Genomic DNA, 25,357 nt, shown 5'->3' with positions numbered 1-25,357 from the left:
TCATTAAAATATAAAATAAAATCTTTGCAATAATATACAATCCCATTTTAATTTGTTCTTGATGATTGCCAAGTTATTGCACTTTCAATTTCTATTAACCTTAGGCCAAATGCAAAACAACTAAAACTGTATATAAGATATATTAGTATATTATTGCCAAAATTGGCTGTTAATTGCATGTTTAAAGAATTTCTTCTTTACAGACAAGAAACGTAAGTTTAATAAGAAACCAATCTGCTAATAGGCACTTTAACTTCTATATCAGAATAAAACACCTTTTTCATTTTTTCCCCAGAAGTCAATGATATTTTCATGCCTAGGTCTCCAATAGTACGAAAGCCAGAAATAACACTTCCTGGAATTAAAGATTACAAGATGGGTGGGTATTTGTATGTAACATACAACCACATTTTCATACATATTTCCTGTGGGTTATATAGGATTTTACATACCATGTATGAAAAATGCAGGGTATCTCGAGAGGCAGGCTATATCAGTGTTCACACAAACAGTAGTGATCTGTTTATTTTTAAATTTATAGATATTACATTATTTTTTTCTGTCATAATGAGTTTTAATAGTTTATGTTAAACAGAATGAAAACAGACATAAAACTATGGATGCCAGAAAGTTAATTCTAGCAACTTCTATTGAAACACGAACAAACTGAAATAATATTTAAAAGGAATAAATCAATGCATGAGCTTCTATAGCTCAGTGTTTTCACATAATTAAAAATAACACCAATTAAAATTCTGAACAAAAGAATTTTATTTCATTAAAAAACTTTGTCATTACAGTACCATGTCTATGCTTTATACCAGAGAGTGGTGCATTGTGATGTACCTCTAGGCACATGTGGTCACTTCATGTGAGATTATGTTAGGGGTTCTGTTGGGTATATGCACGGACAGTGTATACTAAATATTTGTTACATGATTAGTGAATTTCCATAGGTATATGCATGGGCAGGATATACAAGTTGGCAGGGTATATGTGTTAAAATAAGGTATATACTCACCCAAATGACAGAACCAACTGCAAACAGCATAGACCTAGATGTGCTATCACATAATATGCTAGCAGATCTGGGTCTTTCAAATTTTTGTTAGAAGTAAACAGTAAAACAAATAACATACAACCTAATCTGGCAGTGCATTACTTGACAGATTGGAGTCTATGTTCTTCGCTGTTGAACCGGAGTCTTAAGCACGTAAATTTAGTAACCAGTTGTCATTATAACAAAGGAAACTAGTGTAGTTGGGACAGCTGATATAATTTAACTGTTTCAAGTCTTGTACATAGTCATGATGAATCCACATTTCAAGAAAATGTTCTGCTTCTGCGATATAAAAATACAAGCAGAATCTTTGAGCACACTCACCCCTGGAACTTATGGACATTAATCATTTGTTTTAACAAGTCTAGATCTATGGTCTTTGTAGTGAGAACAACAGACGCTTGTGTTTATTTAAATTAATTAAATAATTATTTAAAGGACTTGTAATTAGTTTTAGATTTTATAAATGATAATGATATTAGAGACAAGGTAGTAGAGTAAGTGGCTCCAACTAGCTCAGTACCTTGTACATAGTTTTAAAGGAAACAGATATTTAATACTTGAACTCTGACAATCTTTGACAGCCCTTACACCTAAAGTACATTTATTTAACATTTTATATTTTGAGGCAGGGGTGAAAGTGAGTATATATATATATATATATATATATATATATATATATATATATATATATATATATATATATTTAAAGGCAGAAATGGTTAGAGGGAGCTTTAAGAATTTGAATCTGGTGTAGGAAAAAGGAGCCATTAAATATGTAGCCAAAGCGTTGTTTGTTTGCTCTACCCACTAATTCCTCAATGTAGCTGTCCTTACCCAACACAACGCCACAACGCAAGTGTAGAAAATAATATTTTGCCCAAATTTTCATATATGTGAATGCTAGTAAGCATGGATAGCAGTATGATGTGAGATGTACAGAATCAGGAAATCTGTTCTGGACAGTCTGTTAGCAGCTAAGGATAGTACTACAATGCATGGCAACATAGCAGGCAGAAACTACTTACAACAAGCTAAAATTACTCACATGATTCCAAGATTCATTCCAATAATGAGTATGGCATGGGCAACAACATTCACAATATTGGCAAGCAGACCTATAATGAGGCTTGGTAACACAATACTCTGTGAGGAAATTAAAACTACAATAGCATTAATGTTATACTGTCACACATTTTTAACTAGTCTACCATACCTTACAATAATTCTTTAAACTCTTTTCAAATTTGCACATATTCCAATGCTGTCCTTCTCTGGGTGCCTTCAACTGCGGCACTCCAAAGATACCATGACACTTGTAAATTTGGAATCCTCAGGCTGCCTTAATCATTTAACTAAAATTTGTCTAAGGTTACTTTTTTCTACCATCAACCTAGCTATCCTAGTAACTCTGACCGAAGACCTCTTCTTGTCCAAAAAACCCTTTGGGTTTGGGCGGGAAGGGAGGGGACATGAAACTGTGGCATGTAAATTTCTCAGTCATTTTGGATATTTACTTTATATATATATATATATATATATATATATATATATATATATATATATATATATATATATATATACACATACCAAATGTTCTATCAACCTCTGCAATTTTTCAGTACTAGAGTTTTAGCATTTAAGCTACATGGTTTCCTGATATATCTCTCCACTCTACAAAGTTTCTTTTATTTCAACCTTTATTGTATATATATATATGATCTGTATAGTATATATACTATAACATATACCAACACCCACTTCCAACACATACAGAATATGATTGGCTAACCCTTACTAAATGATGGACAGGCTCTGCAGACCACAGAGTAACAAAATGACCCAGCATTTAAGAAGAATATGACCCAATTACCCAGATCTGTCATTGATTTCCTGACTCCCACAACCTCATCTTTTCAACTGTCCCTGATGTTGACATATTTCCAAATTCCTCCTCCTCACCTGTCGCAAATTTGAAACCTCATAATGGTAACTGTTGATTCTGTCATTTCAATTCATTCTGCCTATTTCACCTTACACATTTTGAACTTGTTCTCACACTACAATCCCTTTGGTCATAGTAACCTTCATAAACATAAATATTTTTAAATATAACATAAAACACGTGCACAATTTATTTTCACTTCCCTAACTTTTCAAGGGTACATCATAAGTTTTTAATATTTTCAAGTCATGCCTACTCTAGACAATCATAGGACTCTGTACTGACTATGTTTCAAATCCAAAATGTGCCCTAAACTAGGCCAGCCCTGGGCTACCTTAACATGCAAAAGTGAAATGAAAGCAGATCCAAGACTAAATATACCCTTGAAACACTGTCCCTAGCCTGCCCTAGGGAGCTAGTATCCAAGACTAACCATATCCTTGTAAGAAAATCACTAGCCTGCCCTAGGCAGCTAGTATCAAAAATTAATTATATCCTTGTGAGATCATCCCTAGCCTGGCCTAAAGAACTAGTATCCAAGACTAACTATACCCATGTTGTGAGACTTTTTCTATCCTGACCTAAAGTGCTAGTATCCAGGACTAACTATACACTTGCAAGACTGGCCTTAGCCTGCCCTAAAGAGCTGGTATCCAGGACTCATTCTTGTGAGATTGGCCTTAGCCTGCCCTAAAGAGCTAGTATCCAATATTAAATATACCCTTGTGAGACTGTCTCTAACCTGGCCTAAGGAGATGGTATCCAAGACTAAATATACCCTTGTAAGACCATTCCTAGCAAGTTCTAAAGAACTTTCGAAGATTAACTGAACCTTTGTAATTCCATCACTAGCCTGGCCTAAAAAGCTAGTATCCAAGACTTAAACTGAACCCTTTTGGGATCATCACTTGCCTGGGCTAAAGAGCTAGTATCCAAGACTAAATTAACCCTTTTGAGACCACCACTAGCCTAGCCTAAAGACCTAGTATCCAAGAGTGGTCTATGGTGAGTGCCTTTACAGATCTCTTTCACATCTCACCTCTGTCTGAGATTCATTTCATAACAAGAATGGGGTATCAGTTCAAATTTGAAGATTATCACTTCATCAGTACCAATTAACCATTGACTTTAAATGGCTGAAGGTATTCTGCAGATTTTTCATTAAAAATGCAATTGTTGCAAATGTGGGAAACTTTTTGTCTTCTGAATTCCTGGAATGTTCACTATCATCTTATAAATACTCTGAATGCCAGGTAATAATGACTGATGAACAATTAGAACCCATGTGTAAAATAGTCTATTTTAATCTAATAAAAATGTTGGTCAATGATGCTGTAAAAATGTCTAAACTGAACATGCATAAACAAATCCTTCCAATGAAGAAAATGTAATTATTTATACTGTATATATTCATATACAGGTCCAGTCCAAATGCATAGACCCAGATTTACCATTATTGCTGTTATAAGCCATACAACAGCAGACAATCTCAACACATATCAGAACATAAACCTAAAATAAGGAAATTCATTTTTTGCAATGTTTAGCTAAAGACATTGGAAAAATGAAAAGTCACTAACTAATAATGAAACTTCAATTACCTGACACTGAAGATACCTTGTCAACACCTCAGAGAGAACAAATGCCTGAAAAAAGACAAGCATGATTACAGACTTCATAGCATCACTGAATCTAACTAATTTGCTTCCAAATTATAGAGTTGCTCATGGACTATATTAAAGCGTACTACTTTATGTGATTCCACCTGACACATGTGATATGTTATATCAATAGTATTGTACAGCTTTAAGTGATTCCACATTACACATGAGATATGTTATATCAATAGTATTGTACAGCTTCATCTGATTCCATGTCACACATCGGATATGTTATATCAATAGTATTGTACAGCTTTATGTGATTCCACTTAACACATGGGATATGTTATATCAATAGCAGTGTACTGGATTGTACTGCAGTATGTTTGAAGTATTATGGGACAGTTGAATCAATGGAAGTGACACTGCCTTATATGCGAGTTCACCTTACACTGGGGCATGTTCCAAGCATTTTTGGATATGTTGTACAAATAAAACCACACCTTTTTATATGCAACTCACCCTTTTCCTATAGTATGTTCCAATAAATAAGAGATATACTGTATCAATAATTAGCATACTGCTTTTAAGAACTGAACTTATATCAGGGTATTTTTATGACTCTATGGTCTTAAACTAAGTGATAGAAAAAGCAAAAACCAAACAATTTAGTAAAATCAAAAAATAATTTATTTCTCTAAGTTTCAAAGTGAAAATTTAAAAGCAACTTGTGAATTAAATCCCAAATAATCCTAACTGTTCTATCATAAGTCCAAAAGTATTGAGTTTTCCCAATGAATACCAATCTAGAATGTGCTGATGTACTAACAGTCTTAAATAGTTTGATGTACCAACAGTCTTGATGAATCGCAATGAAATAATTCAAAATGTCCTTGAATAATAATAATAATAATAATAATAATACTTTATTTATAGATGGTGACTGATTTAGTAAAGGACTATTCTCAAATAGGCTCTCTTAAGAAGAGTAAAACAATGTGCATTATATGAAAGATAAGAGTGATTACTGTTTATTTTAACATGTTTAGTAATAAAATTCTAACTTCAATGATCTATTTATTAACACATACAGACTCATGATATTTCTTGTTATATCTTGGTAATATTTTCAGCAGATTTTACATGAATGAGGTGGAAACTTGTTCTACAGAACTGTACCAGTAAAAAATTTCATAGTCCTGCAAAGCTACTTGCTTTTCAAACAATTTTGATAATTCAGGTAGAGGATATTGGTCTGTAATTCCCTGGATCCTCCTTTTCTCCTTTCTTAAAGACAGGTGTAACCTTTGCACATTTCAAGATATCTTAAAAAGTACCATTCATTATGCTTTATTATTTACTGATGCAGCAATTTTAAGAATTCATGGACCAATACCATCCAAACCAGATGTTTTATTGATACTCAACAAACTGAGCATATCAAAAACATCAGCTTGACTCACATTATTCTTCAATAATTGCAAAGAAGTGTTTTAGTCTGAAGTCAATGAGCACTTTGTAATTCCAATGAACAATTTAAATTCCTCTCAAATTATATCTGAATACAGCTAAAAGTAATTACACTAGGCTGACATTAAACTAGGAATGAATAATTTTGTTTATTAGAAACTTATGCAAAAAACCTAAGACACAATAAATGACCATTATGTGGCTCAAGCATTCAATTCCAGAACATTCTTAGACACAATAAATGACCATTATGTGGCTCAAGCATTCAATTCCAAAACATTCTTAGACACAATAAATGACCATTATGTGGCTCAAGCATTCAATTCCAGAACATTCTTAGACACAATAAATGACCATTATGTGGCTCAAGCATTCAATTCCAAAACATTCTTAGACACAATAAATGACCATTATGTGGCTCAAGCATTCAATTCCAAAACATTCTTAGACACAATAAATGACCATTATGTGGCCCAAGCATTCAATTCCAGAACATTCTAAGACACAATAAATGACCATTATGTGGCTCAAGCATTCAATTCCAAAACATTCTTAGACACAATAAATGACCATTATGTGGCTCAAGCATTCAATTCCAAAACATTCTTAGACACAATAAATGACCATTATGTGGCTCAAGCATTCAATTCCAGAACATTCTAAGACACAATAAATGACCATTATGTGGCTCAAGCATTCAATTCCAAAACATTCTTAGACACAATAAATGACCATTATGTGGCTCAAGCATTCAATTCCAAAACATTCTTAGACACAATAAATGACCATTATGTGGCCCAAGCATTCAATTCCAGAACATTCTAAGACACAATAAATGACCATTATGTGGCTCAAGCATTCAATTCCAAAACATTCTTAGACACAATAAATGACCATTATGTGGCTCAAGCATTCAATTCCAAAACATTCTTAGACACAATAAATGACCATTATGTGGCTCAAGCATTCAATTCCAGAACATTCTAAGACACAATAAATGACCATTATGTGGCTCAAGCATTCAATTCCAAAACATTCTTAGACACAATAAATGACCATTATGTGGCTCAAGCATTCAATTCCAGAACATTCTAAGACACAATAAATGACCATTATGTGGCTCAAGCATTCAATTCCAAAACATTCTTAGACACAATAAATGACCATTATGTGGCTCAAGCATTCAATTCCAAAACATTCTTAGACACAATAAATGACCATTATGTGGCTCAAGCATTCAATTACAGAACATTCTTAGACTACACCTTCAACTCATAACTAATTTATAATTTAAAAACATGCCAAAAATCAGGTAGACAATATAATTTCCCTTGGGAAAAAATAAAATTCTGAACTTAAATGCATGTAATCTTATTTTTTCAAATAGTAAGGAAGTTCCAGTCTATATATACTGACATATCAGTTTTATTTCTAACATGCAGATTACATACAAAGATAGACTTGTCATCTGTTCATATGCCATTCTCATTCTTGAGAAGATAAAAAAGTACTTTAAAATAGACTAATGTTGGGTGTCAGTGATTTTTATTAATTTTAGGCCTTCCAGGCAGCTCAATTTGGTCAGGAAACCTTCTGTTATACACTGCATGAATGCTTTAAACATTGCATTACCAGTTTCATGTCTTTGCTTTGACCTTGATGGCATTATGGTGTTATATTAAAAACATAAATTTCCTTATGCAAAGAAAATTTTTCTAGAACAAGACCAAGTATGGGAGGTGAATAACAACCAAATCTTTTACACTGGAAGCACAATGAGAAACAACTGCCACAGACAAACACTTGTTTCTGTGGGTGAAAAAGGAAATTATTAAAAACAGCCACTCTCCTTCTACAAATTAACAAAGTGACAATTATTCATATAGTTTGGAATCTGCCTTCTTGCCACTTCTGTACTAATGTTTGTAGCCCATTCAGTTGATGATTACATGTCTCAAGGTACAAAGAGACACTCAAACCTTCTTCCTAATGAATGATTAGATGGAAATACTTATGGTGTATCACACAGTGAATAAGCTATAATTAGTTCTGATTGGTGGTTATTTTTACTATGGACTTGAATAACCAATCAGAATTAAATGTAACATATTTCATGACATAATTGAAATGTTGCCCTCATATTCAATACAAGCAGACAAGTTGTCAAGAAATAGTAAAACTTTCCACTCAAGTGGTAATTAAATGATCAGTAAATTACTGATTTCATGCATGGGGAAGAAATCTGGAATGTCTTCTTTACATTGATATGTGTTATCAGTCACTGAGTATACTGATGTGATAAAATAGTCAGCCTTTAGTTAGTGAGAGGGGAGGCAAATTGTAAGTCATCTTGTATTTGCTAATTTGTAGAAGGCAATAACAGTACCTGATGAATACCCTATGCATTGAATCTGCTAAATATTTTGTACAAGTTCAGAGTTATTTCAATTTGAATGAGGAAAATTGGATGAGATAAATAACCTATGTTGGTGTTCGTGCTGAGGCAAGGAAATCACCATCATAGGATCACATTATTTGTCTCCCCATTTGACTCAGACTTCCTTGTCTCAGTGCAAACCCCAGAATAACATAGTACTCTACACACGAGTCCCAGCATAGGTTCAAATAATACTGTTAATCGTAATGCCATGTTTATACAGAATAGAATATTATGCGGTAATACATTTGGCTCAAGGTGTATAGAGTTCAAGGCACAACATTGATTACACCTTGGTAAAGTAATTATCTAAAGTAAAAATGATGAACATAATCAAACTTACAGGAAGACCGGATATAAAAACTTTGGTACAGAGACCAGAATTTCTGAAAGATAAAATGTAAGAAGTATTAGTCTAGGATAACTTGTTAAATTTTGAGAAATTCAAGACAATTTTCAATATTGATCTGATTGATTCATAAGGACAAATTAATTAATCTGTCACTGATAAACATTTTAATTTAAATTAATCTGTCAGAGCTTAGTGTTTTAATTAATTAATCTGTCACTGCTTAGTGTTTTAAATAATTAATCTGTCAGTGCTTAGTGTTTTAATAAATTAATCTGTCACTGCGTAGTGTTTTAATTAATTAATCTGTCACTGCTTAGTGTTTTAAATAATTAATCTGTCAGTGCTTAGTGTTTTAATTAATTAATCTGTCACTGCTTAGTGTTTTAATTAATTAATCTGTCACTGATTAGTGTTTTTAAGGTATCATTTCATTCAGATTTTATGAATTTCATCAAATAAAAAGGTTATCAGAATTTGTTTTGACTATTGTTTATTTTTTTCAATCCAAGGCTTTTTGGAGACCACTTATGCAGTATGACAAATAGTTCTCCTTGAAAATACATGCTCTGACCAAAAGACCAATGCATTATCCAAACAGACAATTTCTTGGTCAAAATGAGAAGGAACAAAAAAGTAGTAAAATGTGCTAATCTATTATTGAATTAATAATAGCCATATTGTAATGCAAAGTTAGTCAAATGTGATTACAAAAAACTCATTGGTCATACCAGAAACATTCTTTTCTAAAAATTGACATAAACTTCAACATAGAAATAAAATGGTTTATGATTAAAAATAACAGAATCCCCCCCCCCCACAACAAAATGGATGATTGTAGTTTTAAAAAAAGCTGAACCAAAAGTATTTGTATAAACCTAGCAAACACAAAGAGAAAAGTTACTCAAAGAAATAAATCATAAAATCTGTATAGCCGTTCAGTATAAAAATAGAAACAGGAATACTGCTCATTATCGTACCACCTATATCCACTCTTTCCATTCTGGCGGAATGTTTTTTGTAATGCTTGTACGTTTCATATTCTACATTTGTATATTTTCTACCTTATCTTTTTATTCTTATCATCTATCTTCCCTCTCTTTGAATGATAAAAAGCCATAAAAAAAACCCACATCCAACATTTCATTCATGTGCTTAACACATGTAAACAGTCTCATTCATCAGTCTGTCTGAATGACATAAAATAAGATTATAGTACAAGTCACATGGTTCATGTACACTCATTTACCGGTACTCATTTTAAATTAAATATAAATTGTTCTTTTAAAATTTAACACTAATTTTCTTTAACCAAAGTCTATTCAATCTGATTATTGAATGCTCTGCACCTTAACTGTCACCAAGAAACTTCCAGATGAAAATTATCTATCATTATGGGTTTTTACAAGGCCATGTACTAAACTTGGGTCAAAATAAGAGCATGTTGAGTGGAATTGTCACAGTCTAGGGTAATAAGAATTTGTTTATCAATTTAGCTTTCATTGTGACATATTTTACCATTGATTTTGCCATATGCACCTCTCAGGGCATCTAAATAATGACCTTCCAAAGAAATATGGATGTATACAAATCCAAATCAAGTGAATGCTTGCCACTTAATGGTATGTGGAATGAAATTCTAAAAAATGACACACATTACTGAAATGGTGTTGAATGCCTACATGACCCGTGTGACTTGTATTATAATTGAGGTCAGGTTTAGCATAATTATGGGATTTCCACACTAATACTGCAAAATCTTGTAGTTTGGATTTACATATCTTAAATTAAATTGCAGTTTAAATATGGCAATGTTGTAAGTATATTAGACAACTTACAATTACAAATATGACATGCAAGCATCCATGAGACTGGAAATACCAAAACCAACTTGTGGCAGCATGGATTACAAAAGAATGAAATATTTCCACAAAAGTCTTGTAATTTTGAAAATTACCCTGAAGAATACAAGAGGAATATGCTGTGAAAAAAAAATTTACTTTATCTTATCATTTGAGTTATAGTTTCTATAAACATTTCTTCTCATGTATAGCAGTAAAACTTGAAAATCACATTAAGACAAACCTTTACAGCTTTCGCTTGCCCTGGCTTAAGTTCCAGTTGCCTTGAGCTAACAGGCAACCATTATTGTCAAACTTCACTCTCTAATGAAATAACCATTTTTATATAAATTTAAATTATGGCAAACAATCATAGGACTCAAATAAAACAATCACAAGCAGTTAGATTTTATAAGTTTGTATTGTCAGAACTGTATCTGATACACACCACTCCATTGGGCTAGTGGTTAGAGCATCTGCCTCGGATGCGGCAGGTCATGGGTTCAATCCCCGACCGAGTCATACCAAAGACTTACAAAAATGGCACTAACAGCTGCCTCACTTGGCACTCAGCATTAAGAGGTTAGTGTTAGGACTAGTTGGCCTGGTGTCAGAATAATGTGACTGGGTGGGACATCATGCTACATGTCTGCAGCATGATGCACCAGTGCTACACATCACTATAAACTGCCACACTGTAGACATCTTAGCAATATGACTGAAAAATTGTTAAAGCTACGTAAAAAATCCAAATCACATTACATCACGTATCTGATACAGTTTGACTATGAGACAGGATTGTCTTTATAGAAAGATAATGTCAACTGAGGGAAGGGAGTGGATGACATATTGTATTGTCAGAACTATATCTGATAATAGGTTGACCATGAGATAGGACTGTCTTTATAGAAAGATAATTATACATCACACTGACTGACAACTGAGGGAAGGGAGTGGACAACATAATATTTTAAAGTTTTTAATGGGGTTTTACAGGTAATACAGCAATAATAAATACCTCTGTCCAGTATGGGGGATAATGCTTTATCAACACAAATCAACTGTGCAACAAAAGCATGTGCTTATTATTGTATTTCAATCAAACAACATCATGGCTAAAATCATCCTCTAAAGCAATGGTCAATTTACAGTTAGTATTTTAGCAAGATGAAGATAATGAATAATAATAATACTACTACTACTACTACTACTACTAATAATAAAAATAATAGCAATAATAATAATAATAATAATAATAAAGATTAATCTGAATGTTCAGTTCAGTGTGTCAAATATGTTACATACTGGTGTTGCTGTTATTTCAATTTTGATGGACATCATACACCCAATAATGATTTATGTCTATATGTTAGTTTGTACTATGTGCACAAAAATTGCTAACCCTTGCTGCTGTGCTTGACAGAGTTAAACTGTATCAACCATGACTCCTGAAATTTATTTTCGCTGGGCTCTGATTGCTTTGCTGATAGCCTTTTGTACCCTGAATCACCGTAAAAAGTAAATCACACCTGAACACTATTCAGACGAATTAAATAATCATTCTTTGCATTTTATATATGGAGAAAAATTGGACATCAAAGAAACATTGCAACTGTTCAGAACATAGATTATTTAAACCTTCTTACTGAATAAAATGATGTGTAATAACTTTTGCTTTCAAACATGAATCTAGCATCTCTTAGAATTACCTATAACTTAAAATGAATTTAGTTGTTAAACTTTGTGAACTTTACCTATGCAAATTAGCATGATGGGCTCTCCCACAGCAGTCTTCAAAGGACTTAAAACATCATCCTAGTTATTGTCAGCCAATAACTTAATAAGTGAACGGGTGGTTGTTTATGCCTGACCTCCTTGCCTTTAAATTGCTTTTATGAAAAGCTACTGTATAAACTGCCCCAAGGATGATTTAAATGACCTCTAGGAAGGAATGTTTACAATTTATGCATGCTATATATTACAGGCATATGAGATATTTTCTTCATGCATTTTTGCTTCATAGATTACAGAAAATCATGTTTTTGAAAACAAGACTATATCAGGGTGCTTGAAAGTAAACAACTGTTTTGATCATGACATCTTGTGTTATGGCAGGTATGAATGTGCATTATTTAGATGAACAGACTGATCAGTCAGTTAGACTGGTTACACTGTATTTTGTGATGAGTATCACTTAGATGACACTGACTGATCATTTAGTTAGACTGGTTACACTTCATTCTGTGATATGCATTGCTTAGACAACGCAGTCCATTTTGCCTGTTACATGTACTTCATATTAAATCCAACATTAAATGTTAGCCAGTGTAGCACTTGGAAACATGTCTTCACAAGACCTGATTAGCAAACATGTTGATGACCTTTTGTGGAAAATCACCAAAACAAAATAAATGAAAGTGCTAATACCCTGTCAAATCATTAAAAAGAACTTCTGTCTCTTCATCCTATACACCAATGGTACTAAATATGGATTTGTGTTTGTGAAGTACTGCAGAGAAGTTCAAGGAGCATAAAAACAAAATAAAAAATTTACTATCATGAAAATCTAAACAGTATCTACATACTCATACAATTCTGCAACACCAAATTATATTTGTCATCTCAAGTGATTTTCACTTCATTTTCATAACAAGTTTAATGATAGAAAATCCAAGTCCCAATTAGTCATAAAATAGCGAAAATTTGCTGGCCTGTAAATTTAATGAGGGCAATTAAATCTGCATACAAATATGTCTGTCAAATTTAATTTCTCAACCTTAAGTGATTTTTGCATAACATTGCTATTCAACTTCTCAGATAGGTGGATACACAGATATACAAATGGACCCAAACCAAAATGCATCCTTGCTGAAAGCTTGTGGCAAGCTTGCGGTAAGCTTGCGATAAGCTAGTTTGATGTTTATAAGCTAACATGGATGCTTGCGCAAGCTTGTACAAGTTAGTGCAGGCTTAGGCAAGATAGCTGGATATAACCGCAAGCTTGCACAAGCTTGTACAAGCTTTCTTGTTTGCTTCAGAAATTAAAACTAGCTTGCACAAGCTTTCTTGTTTGTTTCATAAAGTAAAACTAGCTTGCGCAAGCTTACTTGTTTTCTTCAGAAAGTAAAATTAGCTTGCGCAAGCTTGTTTCTTCAGAAAGTAAAACTAGCTTGCGCAAGCTTTCTTGTATGTTTCAGAAAGTAAATTTAAACTAGCTTGCAACAAGTTTCTTCATATATATATATATATATATATATATATATATATATATATATATATATATATCCATTGCTTGTGAAAGTTTGAGACCACGTATCCAAGTAGCAGACACCATCACTGTCACGCCCCTATGAAAACAAATTCATGACTTGATGAACAATCACGAAGTGTTCATGAAAGTTCCTCAACTAAGTTCATGAACTTCAAGAATTTTGATGAATCATGTACTTGAAGTTCATGAACACACTGATGAATTTTTATGAACTATTATAATATCTTTGAAGTTCCTGAAATGTCATGAACTAATGGTTCATGAACAAATCAAGTACTTTGATGCAATACCATGGTATTTCTTAAAAAAATGTATATTAAATATCTATATCATTATATTCATAAAATGTTCATGAAAATGTATCATACAAACTTCTCACAATATTAGTGAAATTTAAATAAAGGTGAATTTTTTCTTCTTTTTTTAAAATGATATACTGTACAAATGTTCATACAGATCTTTAATTCAATACTTGTGTACTTAACCTGAGTATTTCTGAATTAATATGGGAAAATATTTTCTGGCCAGCATCAACAAAATGTATTAGCTTTAAAAAGCTTTCAATGACTTTGTTCTAACGTTTTTTTTCTTCTCTCCATTACTGTTATAAACTGCATATTCTACTAACTTAGTCACTGGTTGCCAATTTGCAGTAAAAACCGAAATATGTTAACAACGATTATCCTGATTGGATGACTATGAAAAAAGATGCGATATGATTGGTTAATATACGCGCGCGATTTCAACAGTTAAGCTTCCTCAGAAACCAAAGATCATGCAGATGGTTAGGCAAAAACCTCGAACAAAAACCGTGGACTCCATGGAATGGACAGATGAGAATATTTTCAATATCATTTTTTTTAAGTAAGTAGAAGTGCAGAGAAGCGATTTTGAAGAATATGAAGGAAATGATTTGGTGAGAGCAAAATTAGGTGGAAAAGCGTACCAAGCCTGGATGACCAAAATTACGGTGAGTATCTTTTTCTTGGTCATTCGCGATTATTTCAGTAGAAGTTATATGGATATTTTATTGGTTTATATATGTCATCATATTATTTATAACCAAGCTCATGATACGATTTTGTTCAGACCTAATTTAAACTTGCTCATCGAAGTTTTGAAAATCACTAAACATTATCACCCCCACCCCCCAGTTCTCGATACCATACGTGGTACGATATCGATAGGAGTTGAGATGTTCGAGATCGTTTTCTTTTACATGACATCACTATTTCTATAATCTGATGTAATTTGGTAATTTTAAAAAAAAAAACCTTAAGAAAATAGTTAATGCGTGAAACTGTTCACAATAAAAGTGCAAATAACAACGTGATGAAACCGGAAGCAGCTATACGCAACATGCGGAGTCGGAGTGGATGCATTAGTGACATACTAAGGGCCTATACCACACAAGTCTGGTGTTTTATCAATAAAAAATGGCGAACATATTTGAAAGCATGAAATAACCGTTAGCTGTAATATATACGGTTATTTAGTGTAACGACGTTGTCAAAAAAATTGTCATATTTTACTGAATAAAACATCCGTCTCCTGTGACTATACCTATGGCTAGACAGATTCAATTAATATAACAGTGACAAAATTCTGCAATAATATAAATGCTCAGTATTATATGTAAGGTTTAAATCATTTTTGAGTTGGATCATATTATTCCAATAAGTAAAGTGGGGTACAATGATAATGTGCTACCTTTTTTTCAGACCAGACAGCAGAAAAGTAAAATTGTTAGAGGATGAAGTTTGTAGGTTAAGGAGGAAAATTTGAAAACTGGAGGATTCAAGATGGAAGAGACATTAAATTGTGACTGCTGCAACAATGTTAAAGATCCAAACAGTAATCGGATGGAACAGCTTAAGTTGCAGAAGGAGACATTCAGTAGTGACAATGGACAGGATTTGATTAAATTATAGACCCTGAACATCTTCACAAAAGAGTTATCAGACAGGTCAATCTCTGGAAGAAGATTGGTCAGGAGAAACCCCAGCTGAAAGACAGCCCCATGACGATGAAATATGCTTCAACAGTAGATTGCAGGCAACTGCCCCAATATCTCTTGAACATTTTTCAAAGAAAAATTACAGAACATACAAAAAGTGTTGCTAAGGGTAAAAAAAAAAAAAGAATATCACTTGTCAGTTTAAATTTATCTGAAATCAAATACAGTTTTTAAGATAATATGTTGCATTTTATACTGTATTAACCCCATCCCCCATCTAAGGTTATTGTATGATTCAGGATGAAATAGGCATTTGTGACTTGTCAGGTAATCATATTTTGTTTTATAGGCACTGTTCATGAAGTCATGAATCACTGAGAAACTTTGTTCATCATAGTTCATGAATATGTTCATGCACTTGTTCATGAATGATGATGATCCAATTTGTGGACTGTTTTCAGTTCACGCACATTCTAGAATAATTCATGAACCTTTTGATGAACTTTCATGAATGGTTCTTGAACCAAGTTCATGAACAGTTCATGCCAGTTCATTCATTATTCATGATCATTTCATAGGGGCGTGACACTTGCAGCTAGGGGAACACATAAAGCTTCTGCAGCCTTGGGTAAGCTTGCAGTGAATGAATAAACTTGAACAATGGAATTAAACTTGATGTTTTGGCGGAACAGATTTGTTTTCCACTGCATTGCAACTATAAGATTACATTATTTAATCATTAAATATGCAGATTACTTCATTGGAATGAAGTAAAACTTTGCAATATATTATGATAATATGGTCCACCAGGAGCTGTTGAGTCTAAAATGCATTTTTGGACAGGGGCCTTCGGACTCCCAGACGCCCCCTTCACATTTTCAGGGGTTTTTTTGGAAGGGGGTAAACACAATCATGTCTGATTTTTGAAAGCCCAGATGCTTGTAGCAAGAAATCTCTGCAAGCTTGCAACAAGCTAGTAACAAGCTTGCACAAGCTTGCAACAAGCTAGTAACAAGCTTGCACAAGCTAGTAACAAGTAATATTCAACATTAAGCATCATGGCTTGCTCACATCTATGGCAAGAACATCATGAAAATCAAACTTTGTATCTCTGACTGTCTCAGGGTAAAGAAAATGCAATGAATCATCACATTAGAAAGATCACATATGGATTTAAATCAAATGATATAAGGATTTGTTTTGCTCAGTTAATTTACATTGTTTTGCTCAGTTAATTTACATGATCATTCCGTATATGAAACTGCAGAGGGTATACAAAATAAAAAACCAAAACCATACTTCTCTGCTTTAAAAAACAGCCACCTTGTTTAATACCATCCCCTAAAATCTCTATGGCCCGTTTAGAAAATATCACGAGGGCCATTGGTCACATATCCTTAAATCCTTGACTGAATGCTGGAGATCATGCATTGTACAATACAGTGGTCAAAATATGTGGAATGGTTCTTAAGCTCTGTTGGTTACAAGCTACATCACAAGTGAAGATATAAAGTTGACTGTCAAGGGCCATAACTCTTTTCAAAAGGGACCAAACCCATTCCAGCCTTAATAAGGTCATGAGGTAGTGTAAACACTAGACTGAATGGCTCCTGAGTTATGCTGGTGCAAGGATATGTTGTGTTCAAGATTCAATACTGAATTTAAAAAAAGGGCAATAACCCCATCAAAACTTCACCTGAAGATGAAACCAATGAGGTGGTGCTAGAATTTTAAAGAAAAAGAATTTCCCCAGCTTTCCTCACTGGTTATACTGGCTCTTTAAAAAAGACCTTGTACATCTTAGGTGTAAGTCAAAGAACCTTTAATTCCCTTTATTTTGGTGTATGATTGATGGGTGTAATATGGGTTATAGAGTATACAGCTTGGCCTTACTCCAGATGTGCACCTTTCAAAAAAGTACTAGCTCCACTTGGCCATTTTCACTTATTGAAATTCAGAGGTAAATTGTATTGAAAAAAAGAGCCAATTACTTTTTTTACATTTTATATATTTGGTAATTCATTCATTGCACTTTCAGAAGCTGGTATTGTCTAGTCTGGCAAAATTCATTTTCCCTATTTTAATAGCTGCTATGCATAGTGTACTTTAGACTAATTGTGATTTTTTAGCACAAGAGATCAGTGATTTTAGGTAGCAGTGTGCTTAGATCATATACAATTTCCAAAAGTACAATATCCAAAGAAATATTATCCACATTACATTAATGTAGCATAGAGGTATGCCAACATTTTCTCCATTGTGCATGTTTTAAATGCAAACAACTTCACCTTACATACATCACTCTCTTAAAAGTACATAATAACTGGTGAGCGTCCACTGAAAAGTACATCTCCATGTAAAAGTCAATGCACCTCCCAAAAGGCATCCAATTATGCATAGGGGTTACAGACCTAAGCCAGTTACAAAGTATTCTCCATGTTAAGAGACAACATAAATTGTAAGGGGCAATAACTCTATCCAAAAAGGAGATGATATGACAAAACCCATGATACAATAATTACATCACAGATGCTGAATGGTTCTGAACAATACTGAGTACAGTGATAGTGAAGATGTAATATGTAGACAAGAACGAACATAACTCCATCAAAACTGTATCTTAAATGTTAAAACCTTTAAATGGTGTGTCTGTATGTCAGGGACTATAACTTTATTCCAAAATAAAAGCAAATCTGCAGGTAGGAGACAATAATTACATCAAAATATGTTGAATAGTTTTGAGCCATGCTGGTTACAGGGATCTATTGTAGTGAAGAGGCAATAATGAAAGAAAAAGAGCCAACACCATTCAAATTGGATCTTAAAAGATGAAACCTTAAAACAGGATATCTATATGTAATAGGCAATCCACTCATCAAATGGCATCCAATTATGTGGAAGAGTTGCAAAGCTATGCTGGTTTAAAGAAGTGTGAATAAACAGATGGTCTGACAGATGACTGGATGGAAAGAGTGATTACTTTAGGGCTCCCATACATATACTGTTGGACTGACAGATGACTGGATGGAAAGAGTAATTGCTTTAGGGCTCCCATACATCGAAGCATGGCCCTTAAAACAGGCACTTTCTTTCCAGAAATGTTATAATTGTCATGATCTCCTCTACACTTAGTCAAATACTTAAAACAGGTGAGGTTGAATACTTGGGACATGTGATAACCACTCAAAGAATGAAGACAAACTGGAAAATACACAAATAATATTACATTTTTTGTCATATAACACTAATACTGCACACACTCATACATTTTCAATAACACTATCTCTTGTGATGATAACAAAATGAGAAATGAAATAAGATTAACTCTGGTAGTGCTGTGTTGTTTTGGGATGACCTTGAAACCCAGTGCTGATTTGGTCCTAACTGCCCTCTCTGTGTATGCTGAAATGTTTCAGAACAATACAGACTTTTTAGGCCAAATTCATATAACAACTACAAAACTAGTATTTATAATCAGATTGCTGTGAAATTGTCAAAACTGATGCATATATGCTTGAAGATTAGACACTAAAAATGTCAGTGAAATTGATGTTTTCATGGTTACCATAGCAACCAAATAGAGAAAATGGGTGGAAAAGTAATCTCTGACACAAAAAATCAAATATAGTGTATACTTTTCCATCAAATATAGTCATTCTGAATGTGTACATGGAAAGTTCATTTCTTTCTACATATCACAGATCCTCAGTTCATTACTTTTAGGCCTATGCCAGATAATTAAAACTTTACTTTCCAACATGTCTCTACATTTCATTATGGTACAATATTTAGATGGTGCAATATTTATGTAGATATTATTCACAAATTTTCTCCATATAAAACATAATTTTATTCATTATTATAGTTCATTGATAAGGAACAAATACTAATCATACTGAAAATGATAAAGTTATCAACTTACTTTGGTTGCCATAGCAACCAAAAAGTAATGTTAGTGTTTGAAAGGTTTAAAAGACTGTTTAAAATAATAATGTTGGCAGAATCTTTTATCCAGTTAAATACAGCATTAATTGTTCAAAGAACTCAATATTATCAAGTTGTTTTAATTATGAAAGTAAAATAATAATTATCATAATGTAGAACAATTATATCTGTCATGTTTTAAGGTGAAGATAATACTGTTTATGCAATGAATACAAGTATCTCTCTGTACATGTGACAAATGTAGTAACTGACACAAAATCCATCTGCAAGTTTGTTATCAACTGCAGTGGACTCTTATTTCATCACATCAAATATAAATGAAACAAATCGAAATTTTTTCTTTCAAAATAAAAAATAGTTAAAAAGTTAGGATTTCACACGTGGAACTAACAACATTTAGGGTTATTTCTAGACTCAGACTACATAAACTTGTCTTTTTGCCAGCTTCATTACTAAATCTTATGTACATCATAACTTTCCTTTACTATCTATTAACATGCAGACTGAATTTGATTTCTTTAATAGCTTTTATAATTAATGCATTCTTTAATGTACGACAGCATAGTTTTTGAAAAACTTTCTTTACAACTCCAGTTGTTTTAAATTCTAATTTTTAATACATCTTATAATGTTCAGCTAGGTTTTGTTTGTTTGTTTGTTTTTGGGACCAACAGTGTTTGGCCCACCTTCCTAACTGTAGTTGTACCCATACCAATTTTCAGTTATATATGGTAATGAAACAGCCAAAAAATGCCAGTGTGCTACCAAGTTTCTTTGGTTTGAAACACTGGGGAGCTCTTGTGTCCAGTACACATGTATTATAGTGATACTGGTTCTCAGGTATTCTTTTGAGTGGAGCTGTACATTTGAGATGCCTCAAAGTCATTATTACCAAAAAAATAACAAATACTTATTGATTATAAATTATAGAGCAAGAGTTGTGAGTTTTCAATGATAATTAATAATTGCAACTTGCCAAAACTATTTGAAATAAAATTTCTCAGCAACAATCTTAACATATCATAACTTCTACAAACATTTGAGGAAGAAAAACAAAGATCAAGCTTTTTAAGATCATTGGCCTACCTCAGAAACAAGCTCTGTTAAAACAAAACAAAACAAACTGACTAGGGAAAAAAAAGATTTCTACTGGGTCAAAAGTTCAGATATTGGATGAAGGTCTTGATTATTAGATTCCAAAAGTCACATACATTTCACACTGCTGTCATAAGAGTGGTTAAATTAAGAAGTGAATCTCTCTGTCGTCCATTTCTTTTTCAACTTGATTGTTGAGAGAGAAAGAGAGAGAGATAGAGAAGCACAGCAAAATGAACTTTATAATGCAGTAGAAACATTGTGATTTTTATTTTTAAAAATGATAGGCAAGGAAGGAATATGCCGGAGTCGACATTCAACACCCCCTTCCCCGTCGTAAAATGAATGGTAACAGTTTTTGGTCCCTTTCAAGCTCATACAGTTCTCACTCTTGATGATACAATGTATCACCCAATATAAGAAAAGGCTCTACACATGACAGACTCATTGATAAACTGGGCTACTAGTTTAAGTTCAATTTAGTGTATTTAACTTTCAAGTTGTTACTGAATGGGATGGCCATGTCATAGCAATTATATATCAACACACGATAGTGTCAGAGCACTTTCCTATCAACACGCAGTATATTCCTGCAGAAAATTCTCAAAATTTGGAAAACTCTGCATATTGCTATTTATTCCTCCACACAAAGCCCTAAAAAACTTTATTCTAATTTGGACTATCCCATACATATATACTATCAGTGCCAACTCAGTATGGGACATCTGTGAGACTGCAACTGCTTCAAAGCCACCATATTGTTTGCATCACTGTCCACTGTTAACACTGACTTTCCTGGGCAAATAAGTCTATCTGAATATTTGTTTCACATATGTTCTGTTTCAGTGATGCAGAGCTGTGATCTTTTAGACAATTACATTTGCTATCTCCCTGTTATTATTAGCACACGATTAATGACTGACCTAGATTGGACATCCATAGTCATCACTGTCCTGTACCATATAATTATATTGTATCTGCACACTGAGCTAGGTGACGTTTGCTTCCCGTATACACAACCTGGTGATGTTATCCATAAATATATGGCTTCCGCACTACCAGGATTAATAGAAACTAATTAAAATTCTGTTATTCAGCTCTCTTTTCGTAGTACAGTTTTCTCACTGCACTACATTACAAATACACCAAAGTAAATTTTTCCACTCATATCTTGATCTCAATATCACTCTACAGTTCAGCTCCATAACCTTACACAGTTTATCATCCATAAGTCACCAATACATACATATATGGAAAGACTCTGATAGGTATTATGCATTAAAAAAAAACAGGTAAACATGGCATCACAGGTATCTTACAGAAACACATTTCTATTAAATCACGTCAGTATTATGCTCAGTGAGTATAACCTATGTTCACTTTTGGCAAACTGTTTTGCTCAAAGTATTAATTTGACAGGTTTATGTGACAATGATTTCTTAATAAGCTACATATTGTAATGGTCCTTGGCAATCCAAATTACAAGGTCCACTGTTACATAATACTTATTGGATGTAAGATAAGGGAAATTCACTTACTTGGCAATCATGGGGTCCTGACCTATCAACTTCAGCAGGTGCTCTGTATTCAGGAAAACAGCAAAACAAGGAAAACAACACATTAAGAGGATCAACACACCTGCAAAAAAATTAAATCACAAACCGATATATTTCAATGCTAATTGGCACAAAAGGCAATCAAAAATCTAATCCAAAATGTATAGCTAAAATGGTTGAGTTATTCTAAATGAATCAGACAGATTATCTGCTAAGTAGATTATCTGCTATTCTAATACCGAGATTGTAAAGTGTCAATTTGTTTTACAAAAAAATTACCCCAATTTTCTTGACTCAAGCTATTTCAAATACAAAAGGTCTGATTATGCAAGCATACATTTATGAACACAGTAAGTAGAAATCAATTGAATTAGAGTAGGCCCTCTTGTGAGCTTGGTTTGTTTGTAAAACATTTTTAAACTTAAATACTCAAATTAAAAGCAGAACTAATCCAACTGATATTTCAAATGCAAAACACTTAATGATAATAACCCTGCAATAACCCTTTTTGCAAATAGATACCATACATAATCTAATTTGAAAACTGCCTTAAAGATATTGCATTACCTTTTACTTTCTCCGTTATTTAAAGTATGGCTGATTTTCATATTAAATGTGCCATTTGTAGGAAATAGTCAAAGTTTATGGGCATCGCTTGTACAACACATTACAAAACACATCTGCTTGATTAAATTATAATACTGACAAAAATTATCTTGAATCACCTATGTTAACTTTAATAAATATGTTCATCACCATAACATTCAACGACCAGCAGAGAATGAAATAATTTCTTCCAGCACAAAAATCATATCTGCATACCTGCCAACTTCAAGAGAGGTACAAATAGAATCTAAGTGTACAGTACTTGCATATCTGCCAACCACTAGACAGGTACAGGATGGATCTTAGTGAGCAGTAGAAAGGTACATTAGTGCAATTAGTTGGAAACAAGAGAGTAATCTTAGTATGAAAAGTGTACTCGAAGTGTTACATGTCATAATTACAATAAAGTGTATGCAAAATAAGGTCCCAGTCTGTTTACTTGGAAATTCATCACATACAAATGCTATAAATAGAATACTATGCAAGGGTGTAAGCAATGTCCATGTATGATATGTGCTCTTTCAAATATGCAAGAACTAAGCTGCTACCTTCTTTAAAACAATTTTCTCAAACAAATCATGTTTTGGGTTTATGATACTAGTTAAAAAGAAACAACGAACACATCTTTAATTACTTTATTTGACTTCATTTTGATAATCAATTTAACTAAAAATATAATAAAGCTAAGGTGTAATTCATTATGAAAATTGAAATGGTAACACAAAATTCATAATGCTTGGCGGTTATGTATTTGTTGATAATTCTCCCATAACTGAAACATTTGTAAAACATACTTGATACAGCACCCCAAGACCTGAAATAATCTGAAATAGGCACTAAACTCAGAATAACGATGCTACTCTTCAACTTTAGAAAACAATTTTAGTTTGCCAAGGTACTGAAAGGTAGAAGAGAAACACATGTCAGTCTAATCAAACATGCCTCAAATGTCCAATTAAATGTAAACTTATGAATTTATGGTGATTTATGTTTGGTGCAGCACTCCATTTAATACAAACAGCCGCTTACAATAACTTCAGTATACACAGCTCCCTCGATAACTTGCGCCCGGATAACTCGCAATCCTGCTTATAACGCGGTGTCTGTCTTGGCTCCCGATTTTTTCCAGAGAAAATGTATTTAAAATATCTTTAAAATATGCTGAACATGAAAAAATTACGATAAGAATTGATAAATTAAACCTTGATACATTGCTCGTTTTATCATCGAAAATGGTGATTAATGCCCGTAAAATTATAATCCATATTTTGAAATTTGCAAGTTCTAAAGAAGAATTAATTTCAGAGATCTCGAAAACGCTTAATTACGCGTATTTGAACGCCAATTTTTGATCTGGGACGCAGAAAATCACTGAGGCGGGAGTCCTCCGTACGCATGTAATAGGTGCACGGGAAAATTCAAAGATTTGCCGGTCCTGTTTTAGCCACCTGCTTTGTGGGAAAATGTGTTGATCAGTTAATTGTGCTGATATTTACAATGACAGAATTCAGTGACTGAAAGACTCTTTGATGTACTGTTGCCATTTTATAAGAGTACATTAAAAAAAAAAAAAAAAACATGATGCAACAGTTAGGCGGCTAGTTCAAAGGCTTTGACTAGCAGCCGAGTGAGAAAATGTACTGATGATTAGTGATTGAATTCAGAGGCAGAAAGACCCAGTTTTAAAATCTTAGCAAGACCTCTGTTTAAAGATATCATATATTATGTAAGTTTTTATGATAAATAGTTGTCAGTATACTGTAAATAAACAGTCTGGTGAAATAGCAATCAATGAAAACTTCTGGTAAATGCTAACAGGTGGCAACAGAGAATGAAATAAACACCAATTAAACGTCTTCCTGTGTGAAAGTCACGTTCTAATCCTTTAATTCGGTTTCAGTGTAAACATTATAATCACAACATATTCTGTTCATTGAAAACATGAAAAGAGTCAATCGACCGTCACATCGAAACCCGTGAGTACTTCTGTGAGAACCTAATTACATGTACATGCCGGCTTTGTTTTGATCAACAACTTGGGGAAGTGTTTGTTGCATTTTAAAAAAAAATCGATTACAAGAGACCTCGGGTGCTGGATTAAGGGTCTTGGAGCTGCCTTTGACGTAAAGCAAAACAGTAACAGAGACAACGACGATGATAGTGACTTCGAATGTTTCAGTGAAACTAATGTCATTAATGCCGAGACTGTTTGGGAGAAATTCGT

The 25,357-nt window shown here is 33.2% G+C and overlaps 1 protein-coding gene across 1 annotated transcript in view; it reads right to left on the bottom strand.

Annotated features, from left to right (window-relative positions):
* LOC149799787 (multidrug and toxin extrusion protein 1-like) overlaps positions 1 to 25,357 on the bottom strand; it is a 100,661-nt gene that overhangs the window by 60,992 nt on the left and 14,312 nt on the right. The window contains exons 6-9 of the mRNA XM_089959171.1: positions 22,510 to 22,609; positions 8,857 to 8,899; positions 4,607 to 4,651; positions 2,109 to 2,206 (exon numbers count right to left, since the gene is read on the bottom strand). Coding sequence (XP_089815297.1) covers positions 2,109 to 2,206; positions 4,607 to 4,651; positions 8,857 to 8,899; positions 22,510 to 22,609 — 286 coding nt within the window. The remainder of the gene's footprint in view (positions 1 to 2,108; positions 2,207 to 4,606; positions 4,652 to 8,856; positions 8,900 to 22,509; positions 22,610 to 25,357) is intronic.

The sequence above is a fragment of the Sinohyriopsis cumingii genome, chromosome 5 (assembly GCF_028554795.1).
Source record: "Sinohyriopsis cumingii isolate HCF-2022 chromosome 5, ASM2855479v2, whole genome shotgun sequence".
Classification (NCBI taxonomy): Eukaryota; Metazoa; Mollusca; class Bivalvia; order Unionida; family Unionidae; genus Sinohyriopsis; species Sinohyriopsis cumingii.
This window is presented reverse-complemented; position numbering and strand designations above follow the sequence as displayed.